Source organism: Ursus arctos, unplaced genomic scaffold (genome assembly GCF_023065955.2).
Source record: "Ursus arctos isolate Adak ecotype North America unplaced genomic scaffold, UrsArc2.0 scaffold_2, whole genome shotgun sequence".
Classification (NCBI taxonomy): Eukaryota; Metazoa; Chordata; class Mammalia; order Carnivora; family Ursidae; genus Ursus; species Ursus arctos.
The window spans coordinates 88,519,577-88,543,770 of NW_026622874.1; the positions used below are offsets into that span (position 1 = coordinate 88,519,577).

The 24,194-nt window shown below is 43.3% G+C and overlaps 1 protein-coding gene and 1 pseudogene across 3 annotated transcripts in view; one reads left to right on the plus strand and one right to left on the minus strand.

Annotated features, from left to right (window-relative positions):
• Positions 1 to 712: 712 nt before the first annotated feature.
• Positions 713 to 24,194, plus strand: part of ITGAM (integrin subunit alpha M) — a 39,266-nt gene continuing 15,784 nt past the window's right edge. For 2 of the 3 annotated variants that reach the window (XM_026515879.4, XM_048224783.2), the window contains exons 1-12: positions 713 to 804; positions 2,140 to 2,248; positions 6,495 to 6,598; positions 6,908 to 6,978; positions 7,124 to 7,241; positions 12,912 to 13,042; positions 13,760 to 13,905; positions 14,632 to 14,785; positions 16,010 to 16,160; positions 16,786 to 16,865; positions 20,754 to 20,883; positions 21,167 to 21,309. In XM_026515879.4, coding sequence (XP_026371664.2) covers positions 777 to 804; positions 2,140 to 2,248; positions 6,495 to 6,598; positions 6,908 to 6,978; positions 7,124 to 7,241; positions 12,912 to 13,042; positions 13,760 to 13,905; positions 14,632 to 14,785; positions 16,010 to 16,160; positions 16,786 to 16,865; positions 20,754 to 20,883; positions 21,167 to 21,309 — 1,365 coding nt within the window. In that variant the 5' untranslated portion in view covers positions 713 to 776. The remainder of the gene's footprint in view (positions 805 to 2,139; positions 2,249 to 6,494; positions 6,599 to 6,907; positions 6,979 to 7,123; positions 7,242 to 12,911; positions 13,043 to 13,759; positions 13,906 to 14,631; positions 14,786 to 16,009; positions 16,161 to 16,785; positions 16,866 to 20,753; positions 20,884 to 21,166; positions 21,310 to 24,194) is intronic. The other variant, XM_026515881.4, reaches the window with a different exon arrangement.
• On the minus strand, positions 10,833 to 12,797 carry LOC113267496 (prefoldin subunit 4-like; annotated as a pseudogene).

Genomic DNA, 24,194 nt, shown 5'->3' on the forward strand with positions numbered 1-24,194 from the left:
CAGTATAAAAACAATGCCAAAAAAATAATAAAAATAAAAATAAAAACAGTGCCACGGTGAACAAGCTTGTACATACGTTTTTGACTGTACTTTTCGACTATTTCTTAGAATAAATTTCTGGAAGTGAAAATTCCTGGACAAAGGGTTTGAGGCTTTAAAACAAATTTTTTTATTATATTCGATTAGCCAACATATAGAATATCATTAGTTTTTAATGTAGTGTTCAACGATTCATTAGTTTTTTTTTTTTAAAGCAAAATAATATTTAAAAAGCATGGGGTTTCTCTGTACCTGAATTGTCCTTTCTGATGGCTACGAAAGGAGAACAGCACTGGCTGAAGGGTACTCCTCATTTCCTTGGGCAGGAAGGAAGGACATTTTGCAGTGTGCTTTCAGGGAGAAACAGTGTGACTTCCCACATGTGCTTGTCTGTATTAATGTTTTGACACACGGTCCAGGAGGCAGGCCCTAAGTCTATTCAGCTTGCTTTTCATAATGCTTGGCCAACCCTAGAAGCAGGTGGGCAAAAAAAGAACACCTTTGGGACAATGATCTTCATGGTTTGGGTGAGGGATCTGGGTGGGAAGGGAGCACAGGCTGTTCGAAGCCTCAAGAAGGTCAAGCAGGCCTTGCTGGCTGAGCCTCCACCCTCTTCCTCTGAATGGCTAACAGACTTCTGTCACCGACTTCTCCTTTTCTGTCCTTCCTGTCTTTGGTGGCTTCCTTGAAGTGGCTCAGTGGTGCATGAAGCCCCAAGGTTCCTGCTCTCTCCCGCTATGACTCACAGAGTCCTTCTGTTACCAGGTACACCAGGGACTTGGAGGGGGGCCCTCAGGGGGAGGAGGAGGGTATCTTTTGAGTCTAAGTAGAGAGAGAGGGCACAGAATATCTAGGAGTTAGCCTGGAGGAAGACAAAGGGGATTTGGGGAAGGCTAAGGTATTCAAGAGCAAGTAGAGAGTAGAACCAGACCAAGATGGCATGCCCAAAGAAGATTGGATGAATAATTAAATTCATAGACTTATGCAGTGGGATTTGGCTGGCCCCTTCACTTTACAGATTAGGAAACTGAGGCCCCAGAGAGGTGGAATGATATGCCCAAGGGTGCACAACGCTTGTTGGATTCTGAGTGCTTCTTCTTGGATTCCATCTTATCACCTTCACTTGGCCCAGCGTTCTATTTTCCAAGGATCCAGGTGTAAATGTTAGTTGAATGACTGACCAAAATGATTCAAGTTTGTTTCCTTTTATGCCTGTACTTTGTGAGAATGAACCACAGAAGGGGAAAAAAAAGCACTTGAGAATTGCATAGGAAGGAAATTGCCTAATTAAGAGTCTTTAGGAACTTAATTGTTGGGCAGACCAGCAGGATGGCAGGGTAGGGTGGAGTTCAGAGACCGGCTGACTGCACCCCCACATTGGTGGTCCTTAGGTCAGGAATCAGCAAACCAAGGCTGGTGGGCATCTGGGGAGGCTTCCTCCCACCTGTCTTTGTAGGTCTCAGATGAGCATTTATTTATTTTAATTTTTAATTTTTTTAAAAAGTAGGCTCCACGCCCAACATTGAGCTCAACGTGGGGCTTGAACTCAGGACCCTGAGATCAAGACCTGAGCTGAGATCAAGAGTCTGTTGCTCATCCCACTGAACCACTCAGGTGCCCCTCAAATGAGCATTTAGAATCGCTTCATGATAGGGAATACTATCCTTGAATCCCAGTGAAATGATCTTCTCTTCCCCAGAGAATTCCATTTGTCTCATTAATACATTTAAAGAAAAGATTTTATTAAGCAATCTCTACGCACAATGTAGGGCTCGAATCCACAAACCCGAGATCAAGAATCACTGGCTCTACTGACTGAGCCATTATTATATTTTGTATATCCTTATTGAAAAATTTGTGGAAATGCATTTTCTCTCTTGTTTTAGAAGTACCTGCCAATATACTCTATTTGCCTCTTGGACCAGAAAACCTAAAATATTATCTGGCCCTTTAGAGAAAAAGTGTCAGGCTAACAGAGCCAGACCTGGGAGGTAGACATCTCCATGCTGGGTTGGGGTGAATTTCAGCAGGTAGATTCATGGCGCAGGAAGGCGAGCTGCTTTATCCCCGCCTGGCCCTCACCGCTTCTCCTTCCTCTAGCTTTGGTCTTATTATGTGATGGGTTCAACCTGGAGACTGAAAAAGCAGCGATCTTCCAAGAGAATGCAAGGAGCTTTGGGCACAGCGTGGTCCAGCTTGAGGGATCCGGGTAAGGACTGCAGGTGGACGTCTCTGTCTTACCCTTTTGCTCTTTAAAATGTATACGCCTGAAAAAAAAATCACAATTTCCTTGATTTTTTTTTCTTGATTTATTTTTTTGGATTGGTAATACAGTTACAGAGTTCTCAATCCAAAAGATTGAGCGCAATAGTAACAAGTCTCAGCACATACTCCTTTCCCCCATTCCCTACTCAGGAGGGTCCCTGGTAAATGGTTTCCTGTGGGTTCTTCCAGAGAAGAACTATGCTGCGTGTTGCCCAGTTTCCTAACCTCCATCCCACACACAATTTGTAACGCGTTATACTCAAACTGCAGTCTGCTTCCTATTTTTGTAAAGAAATTTTATTGACACAACCCTCATCCCAACTCGCCATTCATTGTTTATGGCTGCTTTGGAGTTAAAATAATGGTAGAATCAAGAGGCTTCAAAAGAGAGTATATGGCCTGCAAAGCCTAAAATATTTACCTATATGAAATAATAGTTATGGAAATAATATTACCTTTCCAGAAAAAATGTCCTGTCCTCTGCTCTATACCGAACTTTGTATTTTTTTTCTTTTCTTTTTTTTTTTTAAAGATTTTTTAAATTTATTTGACAGAGATAGAGACAGCCAGCGAGAGAGGGAACACAAGCAGGGGGAGTGGGAGAGGAAGAAGCAGGCTCATAGCGGAGGAACCCGATGTGGGGCTCGATCCCAGAAGGCCGGGATCACGCCCCGAGCTGAAGGCAGACGCTTAGCCGCTGTGCCACCCAGGCGCCCCTGTATTTTTTTTTTTCTTAATAGAGTTTCGTGATTTTACCAGATAAAGGCCTTACTCATTTTTTTTTTTAAAGATTTATTTATTTGAGAGAGAGAGAGAGAGAGAAAGAGAGAGCATGGTGGAGGGACAAAGAGAGAGGGAGAGAGAATCTCAAACAGACTTTGTGTGGAGTGCAGAGCCCTACACGGGGCTCAATCTCATGACCCTGAGATCAGGGTCTGAGCTGAAACCAAGAGTCGGATGCTTCACTGACTGCACCATCCAGGCGCCCCATTTTTTAAAAAGATTTATTTATCTTACTCTTTCTTTTTTATGCTTGCATCATATTCTATTATTTTGACATAGTGTAATTTACATCGATATTACATTTAAATCTCTTCTTAACAGACATTAGATTGTTTCCAAACTTTTGTGATGTGAAAAATGCTGTCATTTTGCACATGCGCAAGTACGTTTGGAAGTAAATTCCCAGAATTAGGATTCCTGGATCAAAGGGTACATATTGCATGTGTGATGCGAATAGGTTTTTTCCAGATTACCCTTCATGGAGGTGGCAACAATTTACACTCACACCAGAAATTTATGGAAACACCTATTTCCCCACCCATTTGCCAACCCAGTGTGTTTTCAAACTTACTGATATCCGCAAATTGAATAGGTGAGATATGGTATCTCAATTTAGTTTTAAATTGCACTTATTTTTAAATGAGAGATGTATTCACTTTTCTGTGAACACCTTTTTCTTATCTGTTGCCCATTTTTCTATTGTTTTTTTTTTTTTCCTTATTGGTTTGTAGGAGCTCTAAGTATATTGAGGAAAGTAGTCTGTGGCACGAGTTGCTAATCTCTCTCTGCCCAGTTTATTGTTTGTCCTTTGACTTTGCTTGTACAGAAATTTTTAAATTTAAATTCAATTAGTCAACATATAGTACTTCATTAGTTTCAGAGGTAGAGTTCAGTAATTCATCAGTTGCATATAATACCCAGTGCTCATCACATCCCATGCCCTCCTTAATGCCCGTCACTCAGTTACCCCATCCCCCCACCCCCTCACCTCCAGCAATCCCCAGTTTGTTTCCTAGAGTTACGAGTCTCTCATGGTTCGTCTCCCTCTCTTAGTTCTTCCCATTCAGTTTTCCCTCCCTTCTTAATGATCCTCTGCACTATTTCTTATATTCCACATATGAGTGAAACTGTATGATAATTGTCTGATTGGCTTATTTTGCTCAGCATAATACCCACCAGTTCCGTCCACATTGATGTAAATGGTAAGAGTTCATCCTTTTTGATGGTTGAGTAATATTCCATTGTAGATATATACCACATCTTCTTTATCCATTCATCTGTCACTGGACATCTGGGCTCCCCCAGTTTGGCTATTGTGGACATTACTGCTATGAACATTGGGGTGCAGGTACCCCTTCAGATCACTATGTTTTTATCTTGGGGTAAATACCTAGTAGTGCAATTGCTGGGTCCTAGGGTAGCTCTATTTTTAACATCTATTTTTAACTCCGCACTGTTTTCCAGAGTGGTTGTACCAGCTTGCATTCCCACCAACAGTGTAAGAGGGCTCCCTTTTCTCCGCATCCTTACTAGCATTTATTGTTTCCTGACTTGTTCATTTTAGCCATTCTGACTGGTGTGAGGTGGTTATCTCATTGTGTTTTTTTTTTTTTAAAGATTTTTTATTTATTTATTCGACAGAGATAGAGACAGCCAGCGAGAGAGGGAACACAAGCAGGGGGAGTGGGAGAGGAAGAAGCAGGCTCATAGCGGAAGAGCCTGATGTGGGGCTCGATTCCGTAACGCCGGGATCACGCCCTGAGCCGAAGGCAGACGCTTAACCGCTGTGCCACCCAGGCGCCCCTCATTGTGGTTTTGATTTATATTTTCCTGATGGCTCGTGATGTGGAGTGTTTGTTCATGTGTCTGTTGGCCATGTGCACATACAGAAAAAATTGAAAAGGTTTTAATCTAAATTCCAGGTGGTTAACATAACATACAGTGTTGTGTTAGTTTCAGGTGCACCATGTGGTGGCCCAACACTTCCATAATCACCCAGTGCTCATCACAAGTGCCCTCCTTAATCCCCATCACCTATTTAATCCATCACCCCACCCCTCTCCCTTCTAGTCACCATCAGTTTGCTCTCTGTAGTTGAGTCTGTTTCTTGGTTTGCCTCTCTCTCTCTCTCTTTTTTTTTGGTCCCTTTGCTTGTTGGCTTGGTTTCTTAAATTCCACATGTGAGTGAAATTATATGGTATTTGTCTTTCTCTGATTTATTTTGCTTAGCGTAATACTCTCTAGCTCATCCATGTCGTTGCAAATGGAAAGATTTCATTCTCTCTTATGGTCGAATAATATTCCCATTGTGTGTATATGTATATACCATACCTTCTATTTTTTAAAAGTTTTATTTGTAAGTAATCTCTACACCCAACATGGGGCTCAAACTCCCAACCCCAAGATCAAGAGTCACATGCTCCACTGACTGAGCCAGTCATGCACCCCAATATACCACATCTTCTTTATCCATTCATCAATGAATGGACATATAGGCTCTTTCCATAATTTGGCAATTGTAGATAATGCGGGTATAAACTTTGAGGTACATGTAGCCCTTTGAATTAGTATTTTTATATTTTTTGGGTAAATACCCAGTAATGCAATTGCTGGATTGTAGGGTAGTTCTATTTTTAACTTTTTGAGGAAACTCCATGCTGTTTTCCAGAGTGGCTGCACCAGTTTGCATTCCCACCAATAGTGCAAGAGGGTTCCCCTCTCTCCATATCCTTTAAACACCTGTTGTTTCTTGTGTTTTTTGATTTTAGCCATGATGCAGGTGTAAGATGATATCTCATTGTGGTTTTGATTTGCATTTCCCTGATATCACATACAGAAATTTATTGAAAAGGACTGTGGTCTATAGTTGAATTTATTAATTTTTAAAAAAATTTAATTCTAGGGGCACCTGGGTGACTCAGTCGTTAAGCATCTGCCTTCAGCTCAGTGTGTGATCCCGGGGTCCTGGGATTGAGCCCCGCATCAGACTCCTCCACTGGGAGCCTGCTTCTTCCTCTCCCACTCCCCCTGCTTGTGTTCTCTCTCTTGCTGGCTGTCTCTCTCTGTCAAATAAATAAATAAAATCTTTTAAAAAATTTAATTCTAGTATAGTTAACATATGGTGTTTTATTAGTTTCAGGTGTACAATATAAGATTCGACAACTTTTAAATGACTTCTTGGTTTTGTGTCATTCTTAGAGAGGCCCTTCCCCTTTCAAGATTTAAAAATTTCCTGTTTTTTCTTTGCTAAGTCTTCCTCCTATTTCTGGGAACTGGGAAATACATGTTAGGGTTGGCTCTCCTCACTTTCTTCTGGGTGTCCAAACTTCCATGGTCTCCTTCTCTCCCCACATGTCAGAGTTTTCTCTTATCCCCGTGGTGACATTTTCCTACCTCACCCCCCCCAGGTTTGTGGTTGGAGCCCCCCAGGAGATAAAGGCGGCCAACCAAACAGGTGGCCTCTACCAGTGTGACTACAGCACGGGCAAGTGTGAGCCCATCCACCTGCAGCGTGAGTCACTGCCCCTCCCTGGGACCCAGGGCTAGGTTTCCACCTGTACATACACCTGCCAGGTGTTCCAGGCATTCCTTTTGTTGGGGGTGTGTTGTTGGGGGCCCCAGTGTTCAGCTGCCTAGCTCTTGTGCTGTATACGGACTCTACCTCAGACATCCTCAGGTACCCCCTTCATTCCTTTCCTAGGACTTGGGGTCCTCCTTGACCTGTCAGGTCTCCATGTCTCCCAGGTCAAAGTGACCTCTGTTCACCTTCACAGAGCCCCTTTTACTGCCTGAAGGTGACCATATGTATATGTCTCCTCAGTCCCCCTGGAGGCGGTGAACATGTCTCTGGGCCTGTCTCTGGCATTTGCCACCAAACCTTTCCGACTGCTGGTGAGTTGTCCTGGGTCATGGGAGTGTCCAGAGGGATGGAGTCAGGGGCCCATGGCTGCTTGGTCTGTGGTCTGTGCAGGGTGGAGGTGCTGGGGGGAAAGGACAGGAGGCAGGAACAACCCCTCCCATCTGCAACCTTCCCCAGGCCTGTGGCCCCACTGTGCACCAAACTTGTAAGGAGAACACCTATGTGAATGGCTTATGCTTCCTGTTTGGACCCAACCTACGGCAGCAGCCCCAGAGTTTCCCAGAGAAGATCAGAGGTAGGTGGCTTTTGTCACAGAATACAGATGGCCAGTGTGAGCGTAAGGTCAGGACTGGGATGGGGGCTGTTTCCAGCCTGAGTGGTAACTTAGAGGTCTAGGTGCAGAAGCCGGAAGGAACTGGGCTCCGATAGAGATGGTGGGGGGAGAGGCAAGGATCTTGAACTTTAAGAAAAGTCCTGATATATCCACTCATCTTTGTGAGATGATGTCCCCCCCCCCCATCATCCTTAGAGTAAGTGCCTGAGTCTCCTGATCAAAGCCCTTGAGGCTCTCGCAACCTTTCTACTTCAGCCATTGTGTTCCAGGCACTCTGGCTGCCTTTCTTCTCCAAGAATGACACAAAGCTATCCCTGCCTCAGGGCCTTTACACTTACTCTTCCTTCAGCCTGGAAAGCTCTTCCCTCAGATCTTAGCTGACCACCCATTATTGTCATCTCAGCTCAAATGTTACCTCTTCAAAGAGGCCTTTCCTTCGTGGCTCTTCTAATCATTTCCACCATTGCTTCCTACCACATTATTATACTTCACCTTCTTCATATCTGTATATACATATTTTACTTGTTTCTTTTCTGTGCTTTCTTCTAGAATGTAGGCTTCATGATAGCAGGGATACTGCTTCCCTAGCTCATTTCTCTATGCTCTTATATCTATTGCTGCGTAACAAATTGCCCCTAAACTTAGCAGCTAAAAACAATAAACGTTCATTATATTGTAGTTCTTATGAATCAGGAATCTGGGTATGGCTTGGCTGGTTGCCTCTGTCTCAGGGTTTTTCATGAAATTGAAGTTAATTTGTTAAACCGGAGCTGTGGTGTCATCTAAAGGCTTGACTGGGGGAAGAAGATCCACTTGCAAGCTCATTTACAAGATTGTTGGACTGAGGGCCACCGTTTTCACAGGCTGTTGGCTGGAGGTTTCTCTCAGTTGCTTGTCACATGAAGTTCCCTATAGAGCAGCTCACAAATGCTCCCCCGAGGGCAGCTGACTTCCCTCAGAGTGAGTAAACAAGGGAGTAGGAGAGCAAGAGAGAGAGAGAAAACACCCAAGAAAGACCATCAGTCTTTTCATAATCTAATCTCAGAAGTAATAGTACATTGCTTCTGCCATCTTATGTTCCTTTGAAGTGAGTAAAAAAGTCCATCCCACTCAAGAGAAGGTGACTATGCGAGGGTGTTATTTCCAGGAGATGAGAACCTTGTGCACCATCTTGGTGGCTGCCTACCACACCCTTGCTCCCCAAACATTTGTTGATTGAAAGAGAGTGAGTGAGTGAGTGAGTGACTGAATCTTTTTTTCAAGCTGCTTTCTGCCACTTATTTCAACTGCTTGGCCATCCTTTTCCTTGTCTTCAAGTTGGTTCTGTTACCAAGGGCAGATATGTCTTCCTTTCATAGTTATTTTTTTCCCCCTCAAGCTCTGCTCCTTTGTACTTTACTCTCAACAGATAACCTTCCTTCCTTCTTCACAAAGAAAATCAAGGTTGCCAGGGATGAACTCCTTCTACTTACTCCTTCTCCCTGTTCAAATTTTGCAATGGTACCACCCTTGGCAGTGTCTCCCTGGTTTTATAGGGAGACCTGACCATCCGCCTTTCCATGAATCACTCTTCTATCTGGGCTTTTGGGGCTTTATCACATCACCAACTCGAAGCCCACATCCTCAATCATTCATTCTCTCCAGGAGCTTAAATTTCTCCCCCTCCTTTGAATGTAAACATACTCACATTTACCCATATCTTAAAAACAATCAACCACCAATATTGATAGCAATGAAAATAACCTTTCCTCTCCCTGGTCTCCTCTACATCTGCTATTTCTCCTTTCCTTCACAACCAAACTTCTTGACAGAGTTCTCTCCTCTTGTTTCCACTTCCTCCACATCACCATTCTTCACCCCCTGACATCTGGCTTCTGTCTCACCATCATATAAATCTTCCTCTTGCAAATGGCATCTGTGACTCCCTAAATGCCAATCTCTATTCTGTCCTCATGTTTACTGACTTTTCTGATGTGACCTAGAGATCATCTCTTCCTTCCCTAAACACCTTGGCTCCAGATTTCTCCCTTCCCCTCTCCTCCCTTCTTCTCCTCTTCCCCTCCCTTCCACTCCCCCTCCCCTCCCTTCTTCTTGCTTCTTCCGCTGCCAAGGGCTTCTGCTAAACTTCATCTCCAGGCCATCTTCCTCTGCCTCTTCGCATGTGTAGGGGTACCAGGTTACAGCTTCTATTCTTGTCCATGTGTTCTTCCTGCCCAATTGCATTCACTTCTGTGGCTTCAGCTCTTACATTTCTCTCTTCAGTCCTCACTCTCAGGATTCCATACTTTTCTTTTCTCTTTTTTCTTTTTAGATTTTAGTTATTCATTTGACAGAGACAGCCAGTGAGAGAGGGGACATAAGCAGGGGGAGTGGGAGAGGGAGAAGCAGGCTCCCAGAGGAGCAGGGAGCCCGATGCGGGGCTTGATCCCAGGACCCCGGGATCACGCCCCAAGCCGAAGGCAGACGCTTAACGACTGAGCCACCCAGGTGCCCCCTTACTTTTCTTTTTCTTTTTTAAAGATTTTATTTATTTATTTGACACAGAGAGACAGCCAGCGAGAGAGGGAACACAAGCAGGGGAGTGGGAGAGGAAGAAGCAGGCTCCCAGCAGAGGAGCCTGATGTGGGGCTCGATCCCAGGACCCTGGGATCACGCCCTGAGCCGAAGGCAGATGCTTAACGACTGAGCCACCCAGGCGCCCCTATACTTTTCTTTTTAAAAAACATTTTCAGTTCTTTAAAAATGATTCAAAATTCAAGCAGCACTTAAGCACATAACACTTCTCTCTCTTGGTTCCCCCAGCCTACTGTTTTCTTCCTGGGATTCAACCACTGTTAGCAGTTTCTTGTGTCTTATGGAGATATTCTATATTCACAAACAGAAACATATCTATAGTCTTCACTTTGTGCCACAAATGGTAGCATGTTGTACACACTTGATTATTTTTCATTGAACATATCTTTGAGATTTTCAACAATTTTTCTGGTTAATTTTCTTTGCATATTTTCCATATAAATGTTAGAATCTGCTTAACTATTTTTAAAAAGCCAATCATTTTTTTGGGTAATTTTATTTTTTTCAAAGATCATACAGTAAAATTGGCCTTTTTTCTTTTAGTGTACAGTTCCCTGAATTTTAAGGTATGTATAGATTTTCATAAAAAAAAGCATGAACATGGGGTACATGGCTCGGTCAGTCGGTAGAGCATGTGACGCTTGATCTCCGGGTTGTGGGTTCCAGCCCCATGCTGGTTGTAGAGATTACTTAAAAAAAACTCATTTTTTATAAAGATTTTATTTATTTATCCCAGGGGGAGCAGCAGGCAGAGGGAGAAGCAGACTCCCCACTGAGCAAGAAGGCGGATGCAGGACTCCATCCCAGGCCCCTGGGATCATGACCCAAGCTAAAGGCAGACACTTAACTGACTGAGCCACCCAGGCGTCCCTAAAAATAAAATCTTAAAAAAAACCCCACAAACCCAACATGAATAGAATACAAGAGTTCTGTTACTCCCCTAAAAAATCCTTCACGCTATCTCTTTCTCTCTTTTTTAAAAATTTGATTTATTTATTTGACACAGAGAGAAAGAGAGCCCAAGCAGGGGGAGCAGCAGGCAGAAGGTGAGGGAGAAGCAGGCTCCCCACTGAGCAGGGAGCCCAACGCAGGGCTCGATCCCAGGACCCTGGGATCATGACCCGAGCAGAAGGCAGACACTAACTTACTGAGCCACCCAGGGCCCCTCATGCTATATCTCTTTATAGTTAGTTGCCTTTTTTCTCTCCATCCCAGTCCTTGGCACTCACTAATTTGTTCCCCACCACTATATAGTTTGTCTTTTCAAGAAAGCTACATAAATGGAATTATAAGCTTTTGAGACTGGCTTCTTTCACTAGCATAATGTATTTGCAATTCATCCATGTCGTTGTGTCTATCAGTAGTTCTTTCCTTTTTTATTCCCAAATAATATTCCATTGCATAGATTTACCCCAGTCCCAGTCACAAGTTCATCTGTTCACACATGGAAAGATGTTTGGGTGGTTTCCAATGTTTGGCAATCATGAATAGAGTGGCTAGAAACTTTTCATTGCTACAGTAATCTTTCTAAATACAAAAAAGATCACCTTGTCTCCTTTTCTAAGAAAACTTCAGTGGCTTTCCACTGCCTAAGGGATAAAGTAGAACTTCTTTTTTGGGATAGAGAGGCCCTTCCCAACTCTCCTCTGCTTAATGACATAAGCTTATCTCTATTCGCATCACACAGATTTATCTTAGTAGTGCCATTTCCATCCCTCAATTCTGCAGAATTCTTTTCTGTTCATTTCCTTTGTATCAGTCAGGGTTTTGACTGGAATAGATGGTACACTCCAGTTAGAATAATCGGAGAAGGGTGTATTTACAAAGGGACTAATTTTAAAGGTTTGAGAGAGTCTTAGGGAACTACAGTGGATGATCCAGGAACCCAGGGCAAGCAGCAGCAGAGCTGTTACCACTCCTAGGCTGATTGGACAAGGAGAGGGAGAAGTAACCAGAATTCAGAAGGAGAGAGAGTTGTCTGGAGTGTGCTTCCTTGAAGGAACAGTGCTCTTCCATTGAGGGACACAGCTGGCCCAAAGCAAACTTCCGGGGGTGGGGGGGGGAGTAAGGGGAGAATACTCTGATCTCACTCTTCACTCCCTCCAATCTTCTGTTGAGGCTCGTAATTGGGCAAATCCAAGTAGAAATCAGAGGGCGAAGGAGCCCAAAATGCATGTGGTCCATGTGGTCTGACTTCCTGGGGTGCAGAGCAGATTGGAGGAGGGTAAAAAGTGGATTTAGGGCTGGGGACAGAAGGGAGGAGGACATCCAGCCTATCGTTATATGTGCTATTCCTTTTTTTCCTGTAATTTATTTCTCCCTTTGTATTTCTGGCAAATTATTTCTCATTTTCAGAATTAGCTCTGATATCATCATTTTTCCTGACTTCCTCGGGCAGAATTAGTCCAAGTTTTCTATACTTCATGCATCTTTCAAATCGTATTAAACGATATTCAAGTTTATTAAACAAATTTTAGAAAGTATTATAAAATGTTTAACTTTCCTCAGCCTCAAGATTGATTTTGCTCCCAAATTTTGCATATAATTGAGATTTTAAATATGCTAACACCTGCTGGACTGATTCCACTCTAGATTCTCAGGCATCGGTTTCTTCCTGCAAACTTTTCTTTGCTTCTCCTAACATTTCTTGTATTTATTCTTGTGAATGGCTAATGAAAACATCACCAATTTGATAAAGTATCATTAAGCAGTAGTCATCTATCTGCAAGCATGATGTCCTTACAAGCATCTTCTAAATTTTGTAGTTGTTTCTTTTTTACTTCTATTTCTTCCTTCAGCTATGTGATTCTACTTGTATTCCAGGAACGTTCGTTGATCTTTTGTTGATCTTCAAAAGTAGCAACAGTATTTTCTGGCAGATGCTTTCTTCCTGGTGGCTGTGATCTTGGGATTGTGTCCATGTTTTTATTAAACTTGGAACATGGGTTCCTATTGTTTACCTTTTATTTTCACTGCTTAGCAGAGAGCTGACGTGCAAACAATGAACCCCAGTCTCTAGTACTTAATTAGTTCACGCTCTTTCTCTTGTTCCCCAAGAGTGCCCTCGGCAAGACAGTGATATTGCCTTCTTGATTGATGGTTCTGGTAGCATCAACCCCATTGACTTTCAGCGGATGAAGGAGTTTGTCTCAACTGTGATGGATCGATTCAAGAACTCCAAAACCTTGGTGAGGGCATATGGGTAGATTAGGAAATGGCTCATATAAGGCTGGCAAATACGTGGCAACCAGGCCGCCACGTTCCCCTTTTACTCCTATTGCAGACATTGCCAAATTGCCAGTTGATCATGGTTTTCTTTTTCTTCTTTCTTTCTTTCTTTTTTTTTTTTTTTTTAGGGTAGGTAGATTTTTTTTTTTTAAGATTTTATTTATTTATTTGACAGAGAGAGAGACAGCCAGCGAGAGAGGGAACACAAGCAGGGGGAGTGGGAGAGGAAGAAGCAGGCTCCCAGCCGAGCAGGGAGCCTGATGCGGGGCTCGATCCCAGGACCCTGGGATCACGCCCTTAGCCGAAGTCAGATGCTTAACGACTGAGCCACCCAGGTGCCCCTGATCATGGTTTTCTTTCCTGATTCTCTTTCTTGCTCTGTCTGGATGCAGCCTCAGCTTCTTCCAGCCCTCTGTAAAGCAGGCAGCTCTGACTAATTGATAAGGGTTGGTATGGGAGATAACACTCACATATCATCTCTGGCTGAGTTCTAGTACTTAGAAGTGGGAGCTGATGGCAGATCTCTGTCCTGGTGAGGCAGAAGGATGGGGGACAGTGTAGAATCTGGAGGGGTTTGGAGGCTGGAATGTTTCAAGATTTAGGTAGGGCTTCCTGGGAGATGGGTAAGTGTGAGGAGGGTCACCTTCTCCAATGTAATGCCAGATGCCTCTTCCCAGTTTTCTTTGATGCAGTTCTCTGAAGAGTTCCAGACCCATTTCACCTTCAATAAGTTCAAGGAAAACCCTAAGCCACAACTTCTGGTGAATCCAATAAGACAGCTGTACGGGAGGACACACACTGCCACAGGAATCCTCAAAGTCGTGTAAGCTCTTTGCTTAGGATGGAAGGAGGAGGTGAAAATTTTTTTTACTGGGATTCAAATAATGAAGGGGGTTGTTCGGAGAGGAATGGGGTAAAGGATATGTGTAAAGGTGGAGGAGGGACTCTGGATGGCACAGTCATGAAATACAAGTTGTGAGTAAAGGTAGGAGTGAAGGGGAGATTAGAGGAAGCTATGGAGATCATTTGAGGTCAGGTCACTTAAGGCAACTGAAAAGCGAGTGGGGATCCACTGAATGTTTTAAGCGGTGAAGAGATGTCATCATATCTTGTTTTGGAAGGTCACTCTGATGTGTGTGTGTGTGTGTGTGTGTGTGTGTGTGTGTGTGTAGAGGTGAGGGTGGGGGTTGGGATAAAAGTTCAGGAAGATGAGCTAGAGAGCTGTTGCGTCAAACCAGGAAAGGTTTCCGAGGGCCCAATTATGCTTAAACATTTGTTTTCACTTAAAAGGAATAATGCTAAGGTAAAGAAAAAAAATCAATCTGTGCAAAAGTATATAAAGGCAGTGAAGATTTCCTGTCCTTCCACTCTTCTCCCTTCTCTTGCTGCCTTTCCAGGTCTTGGGGCAGCCGCGTCTCAGTGTTCATTCCAGGGGAGCCCAAACCCCTCTGAGCTGCATCTGTGTCTGTGATTGCTGACACGCCCTCCCTAGCATTCAGAGTATGTCTGTCTATTCACATTTGACTTTTCTTTCCTCTTCCCTGGACAGAAGAGAACTGTTTCACAGCAGCAGTGGAGCCCGGGAGAATGCCCTTAAGATCCTAGTTGTCATCACAGATGGAGAAAAGTTTGACGATCCCTTGGATTACAAGGATGTCATCCCTGAAGCAGACAGAGAGGGGATCATTCGCTATGTCATTGGGGTAGGAAATGTGGCTCTCTGGCCTGGTGCTTCTGTGGAACTGGTGCTTCTGTGGAAGTTTTCTTCTTTTCTTTTCTTTTCTTTTCTTTTCTTTTCTTTTCTTTTTTCTTTTCTCTTCTCTTCTCTTCTCTTCTCTTCTCTTCTCTTCTCTTTTCTTTATTTCTCTTCTCTTCTCTTCTCTTCTCTTCTCTTCTCTTCTCTTCTCTTCTCTTCTCTTCTGTGAAGGGTTTCTGTTTGGATATACCCTTCCTTCAGTTTGAAAAATCCCTAAAACCAAGGTGGGCCAAGGGGCACTGCTAGCCCATATGGGCCTGTATCAGTTAATGACTGTTACAATGTTGCTGTGTCACAGATTATCTTAGAATTCAGTCTTTAAAAAAATAAATGAGTCTGTAGTTCAGCTGGGCAATTTTTCTGGTTTTGACCGGCTCCCTCTTACATCTGTATCCATTTGGAGGTTGGTTAGCAGCTCTGCCGATCTTGGCTGAGCTCTCTCCGTTTCTGAGGGTTGCCACTTAGGTCTGTTTGCTGGACTGGCATGGCTGGAACAACTGGGGTATCTTGGTTCTACTGCTCCCTGTGTTATCCTCCCGTGGGCTAGCCTGGGCATGTCCTCACGGTGAAGGCAGAGGAACAAAAGAGCAAATGGAAATGTGGCAAGCGCTTTTTGAAGCCTCTGTCTGCATCATGTATGATAATATCCATTAGCCAATGGATATTAGCACGACTCATGGCTGCACCTGGAGATAAGTAGGGCAGATTACTCTCCCATGAGTAAGGGGGTACAGCAAAGTTTTGGGGGCAAAGGCTTGGATATAGGAAGGGGTAAAGAGTTGGGATCATCAGTATAATCAAACTACCACAGTACCTCGTATGACATAGAAAAAGGTATCATCATCGGTGGATGGCTTGGCAAGTAGGGAACCGCTTCATAGAGAGGAAGACTCCTTATACTCTGGGGAGAGGTCAGCTCCACACCAGGAGGCATGGCACAGCAAAGGGACCAAAGGCTGGATTTCAGTTCCTAATTACTCCCTTGACAGAATGCCCCATGCAGTGCATAACCCGTTTTACTATACTAGGTGGCCCTGTCCCAGGGGCCTTCTGGTGCATTCCCTCACTTGACAGATACTGTTTCAGATTCTTTTCCTGCAGAATTTTCTTTGCTGGATGAGACTGCTAACCCCCGATGGTGTCTGATTTGGCCTCTATTCCTTGGTAACAGGTGGGAGAAGCTTTCAACAATCTAAAACATCGTGAAGAGCTTAATACCATTGCATCCAAGCCTCCTCGTGATCACGTGTTTCGGGTGAATAACTTTGAAGCTCTGAAGACCATTCAAAACCAGCTTCAGGAAAAGATCTTTGCAATTGAGGGTAAGCTGAGGTTTCACATTCCTGCAGCAGCCCCAGGGCCAGCCTCTTACCCTCCAACAGGCATTTCCCCTCTAGAAACTAGAACCTCCTAACCCTTGGTATCCTGACTCTTAGGATTAATTCAACTCTCTCTCCACTTCCTCTAGTTCCTAGCAACTCTGGCCTCACTTGGTCATTTCCTTTGAAATCAAAGGGTCTCGACTTTATCTTTACTTTGCAAGCCTTGGCTATAGGCTGGAAAATTGGAGGGTAGGGGAGCCAAAACTCACACAGTCTTTTTCCAAGAATTTGGATATGTTGCCAACATGTGTCTGTTTGATTCCCTGTATCTCCAGTGTCTAGAATAGTGCCTGGTACACAGAAGGTGCTCAATAAATATTTAATGATTAAAAGCATTTAAAAAACTGGGGGAAGGTTCATATGCAATCTGGATTTATGGTTTGTCTTAAAAAGTTGGAAGATTAGACCGCATTCCCATGCAGCAAAAACCAGTTGGAGCCAAAGAGCCACCATCTCTTTTAAAGGGGTATATAGCTTTCTAATTCAGCCCAGCTGCCATCTGAGCCTCCTTTTGCCTGGTCACCGTAGCATTTGAGTTCCCTCTCTTCTGCTTTCTTTCATGTAGGAGGAGGTACTCAGTCAGGAGGTACCAGCTCCTTTGAGCATGAGATGTCTCAGGAAGGCTTCAGTGCTGCCATCACCTCTGTAAGTGGCCCTTCATTAAATTGGGATTGGGCAAGAGGAAGGGGAAGAGGTGCAAGGGCTTGGGGGCTTTTATCTGCAATGAGTACTTGTTGGGAGGCACTTCTTTGATGGGGAACAGTGGTCCCTTTTCTTTTCCTTGTCAATCCTGTTTTTTTTTTGTTGTTGTTGAGATACACCGGATATATATGATATGATATTAGCCTCAGGTATACAACATAATGATCTGATATATGCATAGATTGTGAAATGATCACTACAATAAGTCTAATTAATATTCACCACTACATAGGTTACAAAAATTTTTTCTTGTGATGAAAACTCTAAGGTTTATTTCCTTTTTTGAAAATTCAAAAAAATTTAAAAATTATTTATTTAAATTCAGTTTAGTTAACATATACTGTATGATTTGTTTCAGGGGTAGAATTTAATGATTCATTAGTTGTATATAACACCCAGTGCTGATTACATCAAGTGCCCTCCTTAATGCCCATCACTCAATTACCCCTTCCCCCCCACCTCCCCTCCAGTAACCCTCAGTTTGTTTCCGTAAGTTCAGCGTCTCTTATGGTTTGCCTCAATCTCTATTTTCACCTTATTTTATTTTCCCTTCCCTCCTTATCTACCCCTGGTTCATCTGTTTTGTTTCTTAAATGCCACATGTGAGTGAAATCATATAGTAATTGTCTTTCTCTAACTTATTTCACTTAGCATAATACCCTCTGGTTCCATCCACGTCATCGCAAATGGTAAAATTTCATTCTTTTTGATGGCTGAGTAATATTCCATTGTATATGTATACACCACATCTTCTGTATCCATTCATCTGTCGATGGACATCTGGGCTCTTTCCATACTTTGGCTATCATGGACATTGCTGCTATGAACATTGGGGTGCAGGTACCCCTTCGAATCATGATGTTTGTATCCTTTGGGTAAATACCCAGTAGTGCAATTGCTGGGTTATAGGGTAGCTCTATTTTTAACTTTTTGAGGAACCTCCATACTGTTTTCCAGAGTGGCCGCACCAGTTTGCATTCCCACCCACAGTGTAAGAGGGTTTCCATTCTCCACATCCTCACCAACATCTGTTGTTTCCTGAGTTGTTCATTTTAGCCATTCTGACTGGTGTGAGGTGGTATCTCGCTGTGGTTTTGATTCGGGGATGTACTGTATGGTGATTTGTATTTCCCTGATGCCAAGTGATATGGAGCCCTTTTTCATGTTCTGTTGGCGATCTGGATGTCTTCTTTGAAAAAGTGTCTATTCATGTCTTCTGTCAATTTCTTGATTGGATTTCTTGTTTTTTGGGTGTTGAGTTTGATAAGTCCTTTATAGATCTTGGATACTAGCCCTTTATTTGATAAGACATTTGCAAATATCTTCTCCCATTCCATAGGTTGCCTTTTAGTTTTGTTGATTGCTTCCTTTGCTATGCAAAAGCTTTTCATTTCGATGAGGTCCTGATAGTTCATCTTTGCTTTTGTTTTTCTTGCCTTTGGATACATGTCTAACAGGAAGTTGCTGTGGCTGAGGTCAAAGAGGTTGCTGCCTGTGTTCTCCTCTAGGATTTTGACGGATTCCTGTTTCACATTGAGGTCTTTCATCATTTCGAGTTTATTTTTGTGTATAGTATAAGAAAGTGGTTCAGTTTCATCCTTCTACATGTTGCTATCCAGTTTTCCCAATACCATTTGTTGACGAGACTGTCTATTTCCATTGGATATTCTTTCCTGCTTTGTCAAAGATTAGTTGAGTGTAGAGTTGAGGGTCCATTTCTGGGTTCTCTATTCTTTTTTTAAAAAAAATTATGTTATGTTAGTCACCATACAGTACATCATTAGTTTTTGATGTAATGTTCCATGATTTATTGTTTGTGTATAACACCCGGTGCTCCATGCAATACGTGCCCTCCTTAATACCCATCACTGGGCTAGCCCATCTGCCACACCCTCCCCTCTAAAACCCTCAGTTTGTTTCCCGGAGTCCATAGTCTCTCATGGTTCATCTCCCCCTCTGTGTCCCCCCCTTCATTTTTCCTTTCCTTCTCCTAATGTCCTCTCTGCTATTCCTTATGTTCCACAAATAAGTGAAACCATATGATAATTGTGTTTCTCTGCTTAACTTATTTCACTTAGCATAATCTCCTTCAGTTCCATCCATGTTGATGCAAATGTTGAGTAATCATTCTTTCTGATGGCTGAGTAATATTCCATTGTATATATGAACCACATCTTCTTTATCCATTTGTCTGTTGAAGGGCATCTCGGCTCCTTCCACAGTTTGGCTATTGTGGACATTACTGCTATGAACATTGGGGTGCATGTGGCCCTTCTTTTCACTACATCTGTATCTTTGGGGTAAAAACCCAGTAGTGCAATTGCTGGGTCATAGGGTAGCTCTATTTTTAACTTTTTGAGGACCCTCCATACTGTTTTCCAGAGTGGCTGTACCAGCTTGCATTCCCACCAACAGTGTAAGAGGGCTCCCCTTTCTCCACAACCTCTCCAACATTTGTTGTTTCTTGCCTTGTCTATTTTTGCCATTCTAACTGGTGTAAGGTGGTATCTCAATGTATTTTTATTTTTTATTCTTTAAATTATTTTTAAAGATTTTATTTATTTATTTGAGAGAGAATGAGAGAGAGAGAGAGCACAAGAGAGGGGAGGGCCAGAGGGAGAAGCAGACTCCCCGTTGAGCAAGGAGCCCTATGCTAGACTCGATCCCAGCACCCTGGGATCATGACCTGAGCTGAAGGCAGATGCTTAACTGACTGAGCAACCCAGGCGCCCTCTTTCTCTGTTCTTTTCAGTTTCCTTATTTTCCATCACTTTATCTTCTATATCACTGAGTTGCTCTTCTGCCTCATTCATTCTCATTTTTATAGTCTCCATTTGGGACTGCTTCTTGGTAATAAGATTTATTTTCTTCACAACTTTCAAATATACATTATAGTTTTATTAACTATACTCACTGTGCTTTATATTACATCCCTGCATTTATTTATTTAATAACTGGAAATTTGTACCATCATTTGACTATCATCACCCATTTTACCTACCCTCCCAACCCATTGCCTTTTGCGACCACAAATCTGTTCTCTGCATCTATATAATTCAGTTTTGTTTTGTTTTTAGAGTCCACATATAAGTGAGATCATACTCTATTTGTCTCTCTCCGACTTATTTTGCTTAGCATAATCCCTTCAAAGTCAGTCCATACATGTTGTCACAAATGGCAGGATTTTCTTCTTTTTTATGACAGAATACTATTCCATTGCATCATGTATCACATTTTCTTTATTCATGCATTGATGGGCACTTAGATTTTTTCCATAGCTTGGCTATTTTTTTTAAAAATTATTTTTTCAAGATTTTATTTTGAAGAAGAGAGCAAGAGTGAGTGAGTGTGAGTGGGGGGAGGGGCAGAGCCAGAGGGAGAGAATCTCAAGCGGACTCCATGCCGAGCGTGGAGCCCAACATGGGGCTCAATCCCATAAACTCAAGACCATGACCTGAGCTGAAATCAAGAGTTGGACGCCCAACCGACTGAGCCACCCAGGTGCCCCTATGTCTTGGCTATTATAAATGATGCTTCATGGACTTGGGGGTGCAGATAGTTTTTGAGTTAGTGTTTTCATTTCCTTTGGATAAATACTCAGAAGTAGGATTGCTGGATCATCTGGTAGTTCTATTTTTACATTTTTGAGGAACCTCTGTTCTGTTTCCCACAGTGGCTGCACCAAAGTGCTTTGGCTCTTTGGGGTCTTTTGTGGTTCCGTACAAATTTTAGGATTGTTTGTTCTATTTCTGTGAAAAAAGCTACTGGAATTTGGACAAGGATTGCACGGAAGTTGCAGGTTGCTCAATCTTGTTCTACCCTGTTTCCCAGAATGGCGTCTTGCTAGGTGCTGTGGGGAGCTTTGACTGGGCTGGTGGAGCCTTTCTTCACGTGTCAAAGGATAAATTCACCTTCATCAACACAACCAGGATAGATTCAGACATGAACGATGCTTACTTGGGTAAGTGGAAAGGGCAGGGTAACTTCAAGAAGGGGTCAGGATATGGCATAACTCAATTAGCATATATTATCATTGGATCTTTTTTGGGCCCTCGGAATAACTTTAAAGACAGAAATTTCAAAATTTCAATTTAATTATGTTAACGAAGGGGAATAGAGTGAAAGATCCAGTTATCCCTACTGAGCCTGAGGCTCCTACATTGCCCCTACTCAAGGGATGGGTCTCTCAGAGGAGGCAAGGTCTGTGAAGTAAAGCACTTACCTTCTCAGATCACCATCTCCAGGTTATGCTGCTGAAGTCATCTTGAGGAGCAGGGTACAAAACCTGGTTCTTGGGGCGCCTCGATATCAGCACATTGGCCTGGTGGTAATGTTCAGAGAGAATGCTGGTACCTGGGAGGCCACCTCGGTCATCAAGGGCAGCCAGGTAAGGGCAGAGCACGTGGAGCACAAATGTGCAAACAGAGGTGCCCCGGGGGCTGACATTCCCGGATGGGCTCATCAGGTGCCGTGTGTGTCAGTTTGTAAAGGAGCTTTCAGACGGCTTTGAGCTGGAAAGTCACAGGAATAAGCTTTGCATTTGAGAATGTTGTGTCCTCACTTTTCCTTTTTAAAAAGACAGAGAGTGTGGGGCGCCTGGGTGGCTCAGTCGTTAAGCGTCTGCCTTTGGCTCAGATCATGATCCCAGGGTCCTGGGATCGAGCCCTGCGTCGGCCTCCCTGCTCCGCTGGGAGCCTTCTTCTTCCTCTCCCACTCCTCCTGCTTGTGTCCCCTTTTTTGCTGGCTGTCTCTTTCTCTGTCAAATAAATAAATAAAATCTTTAAAAAAATAAAAAGATAAAAAGACAGAGAGTGTGAGTGGGTGGGGGGGCAGGGGCAGAGGGAGAGAGAGAATATTAAGCAGGCTCCATGCATGGAGCCCGACGCAGGGCTTGATCGCATGACCCTGAGATCATGACCTGAGCTGATATCAAGTGTTCGACGCTTAACTGGCTGAGCCACCCAGGGGCCCCTCACTTTTCTTTCTTTTTTTTTTTTTAATGATTTTTTATTATATTATGTTAGTCATCATACAGTACATCCCCGGTTTCCGATGTAAGGCTCGATGATTCATTAGTTGTGTATAACACCCAGTGCACCATGCAATACGTGCCCTCCTTACTACCCATCACCAGTCTATCCCATTCCCCCACCCCCTTCCCCTCTGAAGCCCTCAGTTTGTTTCTCATAGTCCATAGTCTCTCATGTTTCATTCCCCCTTCTGATTACCCCCCCTCTTTCTTTATGCCTTTCTTCCCCTACCGATCTTCCTAGTTCTTATGTTCCATAGATGAGAGAAATCATATGATAGTTGTCTTTCTCTGCTTGACTTATTTCACTTAGCATTATCTCCTCCAGTGCCGTCCATGTTGTAGCAAATGTTGAGAACTCGTGCTTTCTGATAGCTGAGTAATATTCCATTGTATATATGGACCACACCTTCTTAATCCAGTCATCTGTTGAAGGGCATCTCGGCTCCTTCCACGATTTAGCTATTGTGGACAATGCTGCTATGAACATTGCCCCTCACTTTTCTAACGACAACAAATAATGACACTTGACTTGTGCAGAGCTTTCTATGAGTCTCCCTGCACACAGAGCTGGTATTTCACCAATACAACCAGTATAACCATATTAGTTATTAAAATATTGAAATAATTCCATATCTGCCAATCAGTAGCTGCTTTCCTGAGATGAATGCCCTCTTCCCCCACCTCTGCATTCTGGTCCCTTTCCCAATACTCTTTGAACTTCCCCATGAGCCGGGAACTATGAGGTCAGACAGGGCACCTCAGGGGAGCTTTCACACCTACTCCAGCTAAGCCCCTGGTCGGTGCCTGAGCAGCCCCAGCAGTTCGATTTTTTGAAAATCACCCCTGCAAAAGCAGTGCCGTTGCATCTTATGTGGTATGAGAGGCAGAAATTTCTAGGTCCCATTATCCTTGCAAAGTCCTGAAATAGACCTGCGCTCGTGATGTGTCTGTAGTTCTATGTGCATTCCTTAAATTTTCATCACTGTTCACTTTGGCCAGCAATTCATGCATCATAGGTGGATGAAACCAGTTTCGTCTGATACCTGAACCGCTTGTCATAATTCTTTGCCATTCCTGAAATTTTTCCAATGGCCTTTTCGTAGGTTTTGTCAACACATACTGACTGTTGATGGCATCAGTTCCTGACACGTACAAGGGGTGGGGTGGGGAGAATGTGTAGAGGAATTCCAGGAAGTCAAGTGTGGATGTGATGCTATGTCTCTATTTTGTGTGCGTGGTCCAGGATCACGTGGAGAAGGCGAGCTAATGAACTCCTTCACCACATACAGGTATTACGCATGCAAATGATAATCAAGGATGATAAATACTTAAACTGGAGCAGTGTGGGTGTTATGAGAGCAAATGGGAGGAGCATCCACTCAAGAGCATTAGGGAAGCTTTCCTGGAGAAAGCGACAGTGAAGGGGGAAGAATAGAGAAGTGAAGAATGGAGAAATAAAGGGCCAAAGAAGGGAGAGAGCAAGAGACAGTTCAGAGTGTGTGTACTGGGGTGCGGGGTGTGTGTGTGGGTGAATACACTGGGAACGAGGGTAAGAAAGAGATTAATCTCAAATCTATCCACTCCCTCCATTTCTACTGAAATCAGCCTGGTCCGGGCCATCATCATCTTTCCCGTGGACTTAGCTGTAGCCTTGCTGGTCTCCCATAGTCTCGTGTTGCCTCCTTCTCTAATCCATAGGGGAAGGGTGAACTTTCTTTTTTTTTTTTTTAAAGATTTTATTTATTTATTTGACAGAGATAGAGACAGCCAGCGAGAGAGGGAACACAAGCAGGGGGAGTGGGAGAGGAAGAAGCAGGCTCATAGTGGAGGAGCCTGATGTGGGGCTCGATCCCAGAATGCCGGGATCACGCCCTGAGCCGAAGGCAGACGCTTAACCGCTGTGCCACCCAGGCGCCCCAAGGATGAACTTTCTAAATGAGAAACTGTTCATATCAATCTGCAGTTTAAAACCCTTTGTTGACTACAGACCAATATTTAATAAAAAATTAAATCTATAAAAAGAATATCTGTAAAAAGGATAATACGTCATGACCAAGTGTGGTTTATCCCAGGAATACAAGGCTTGTTCAACAGTGTTGAGAAATGGACAAGCTGATTCCAAAGTTCACATGGAAATTCAAGGGACACAGAATAGCCAAAATAATCTTGAAAAGGAAGAATTTCCAATTTCAAAACTTAGTACCAATCTACAGTAATTAAGATGGTGTGGTGCCAGCAAA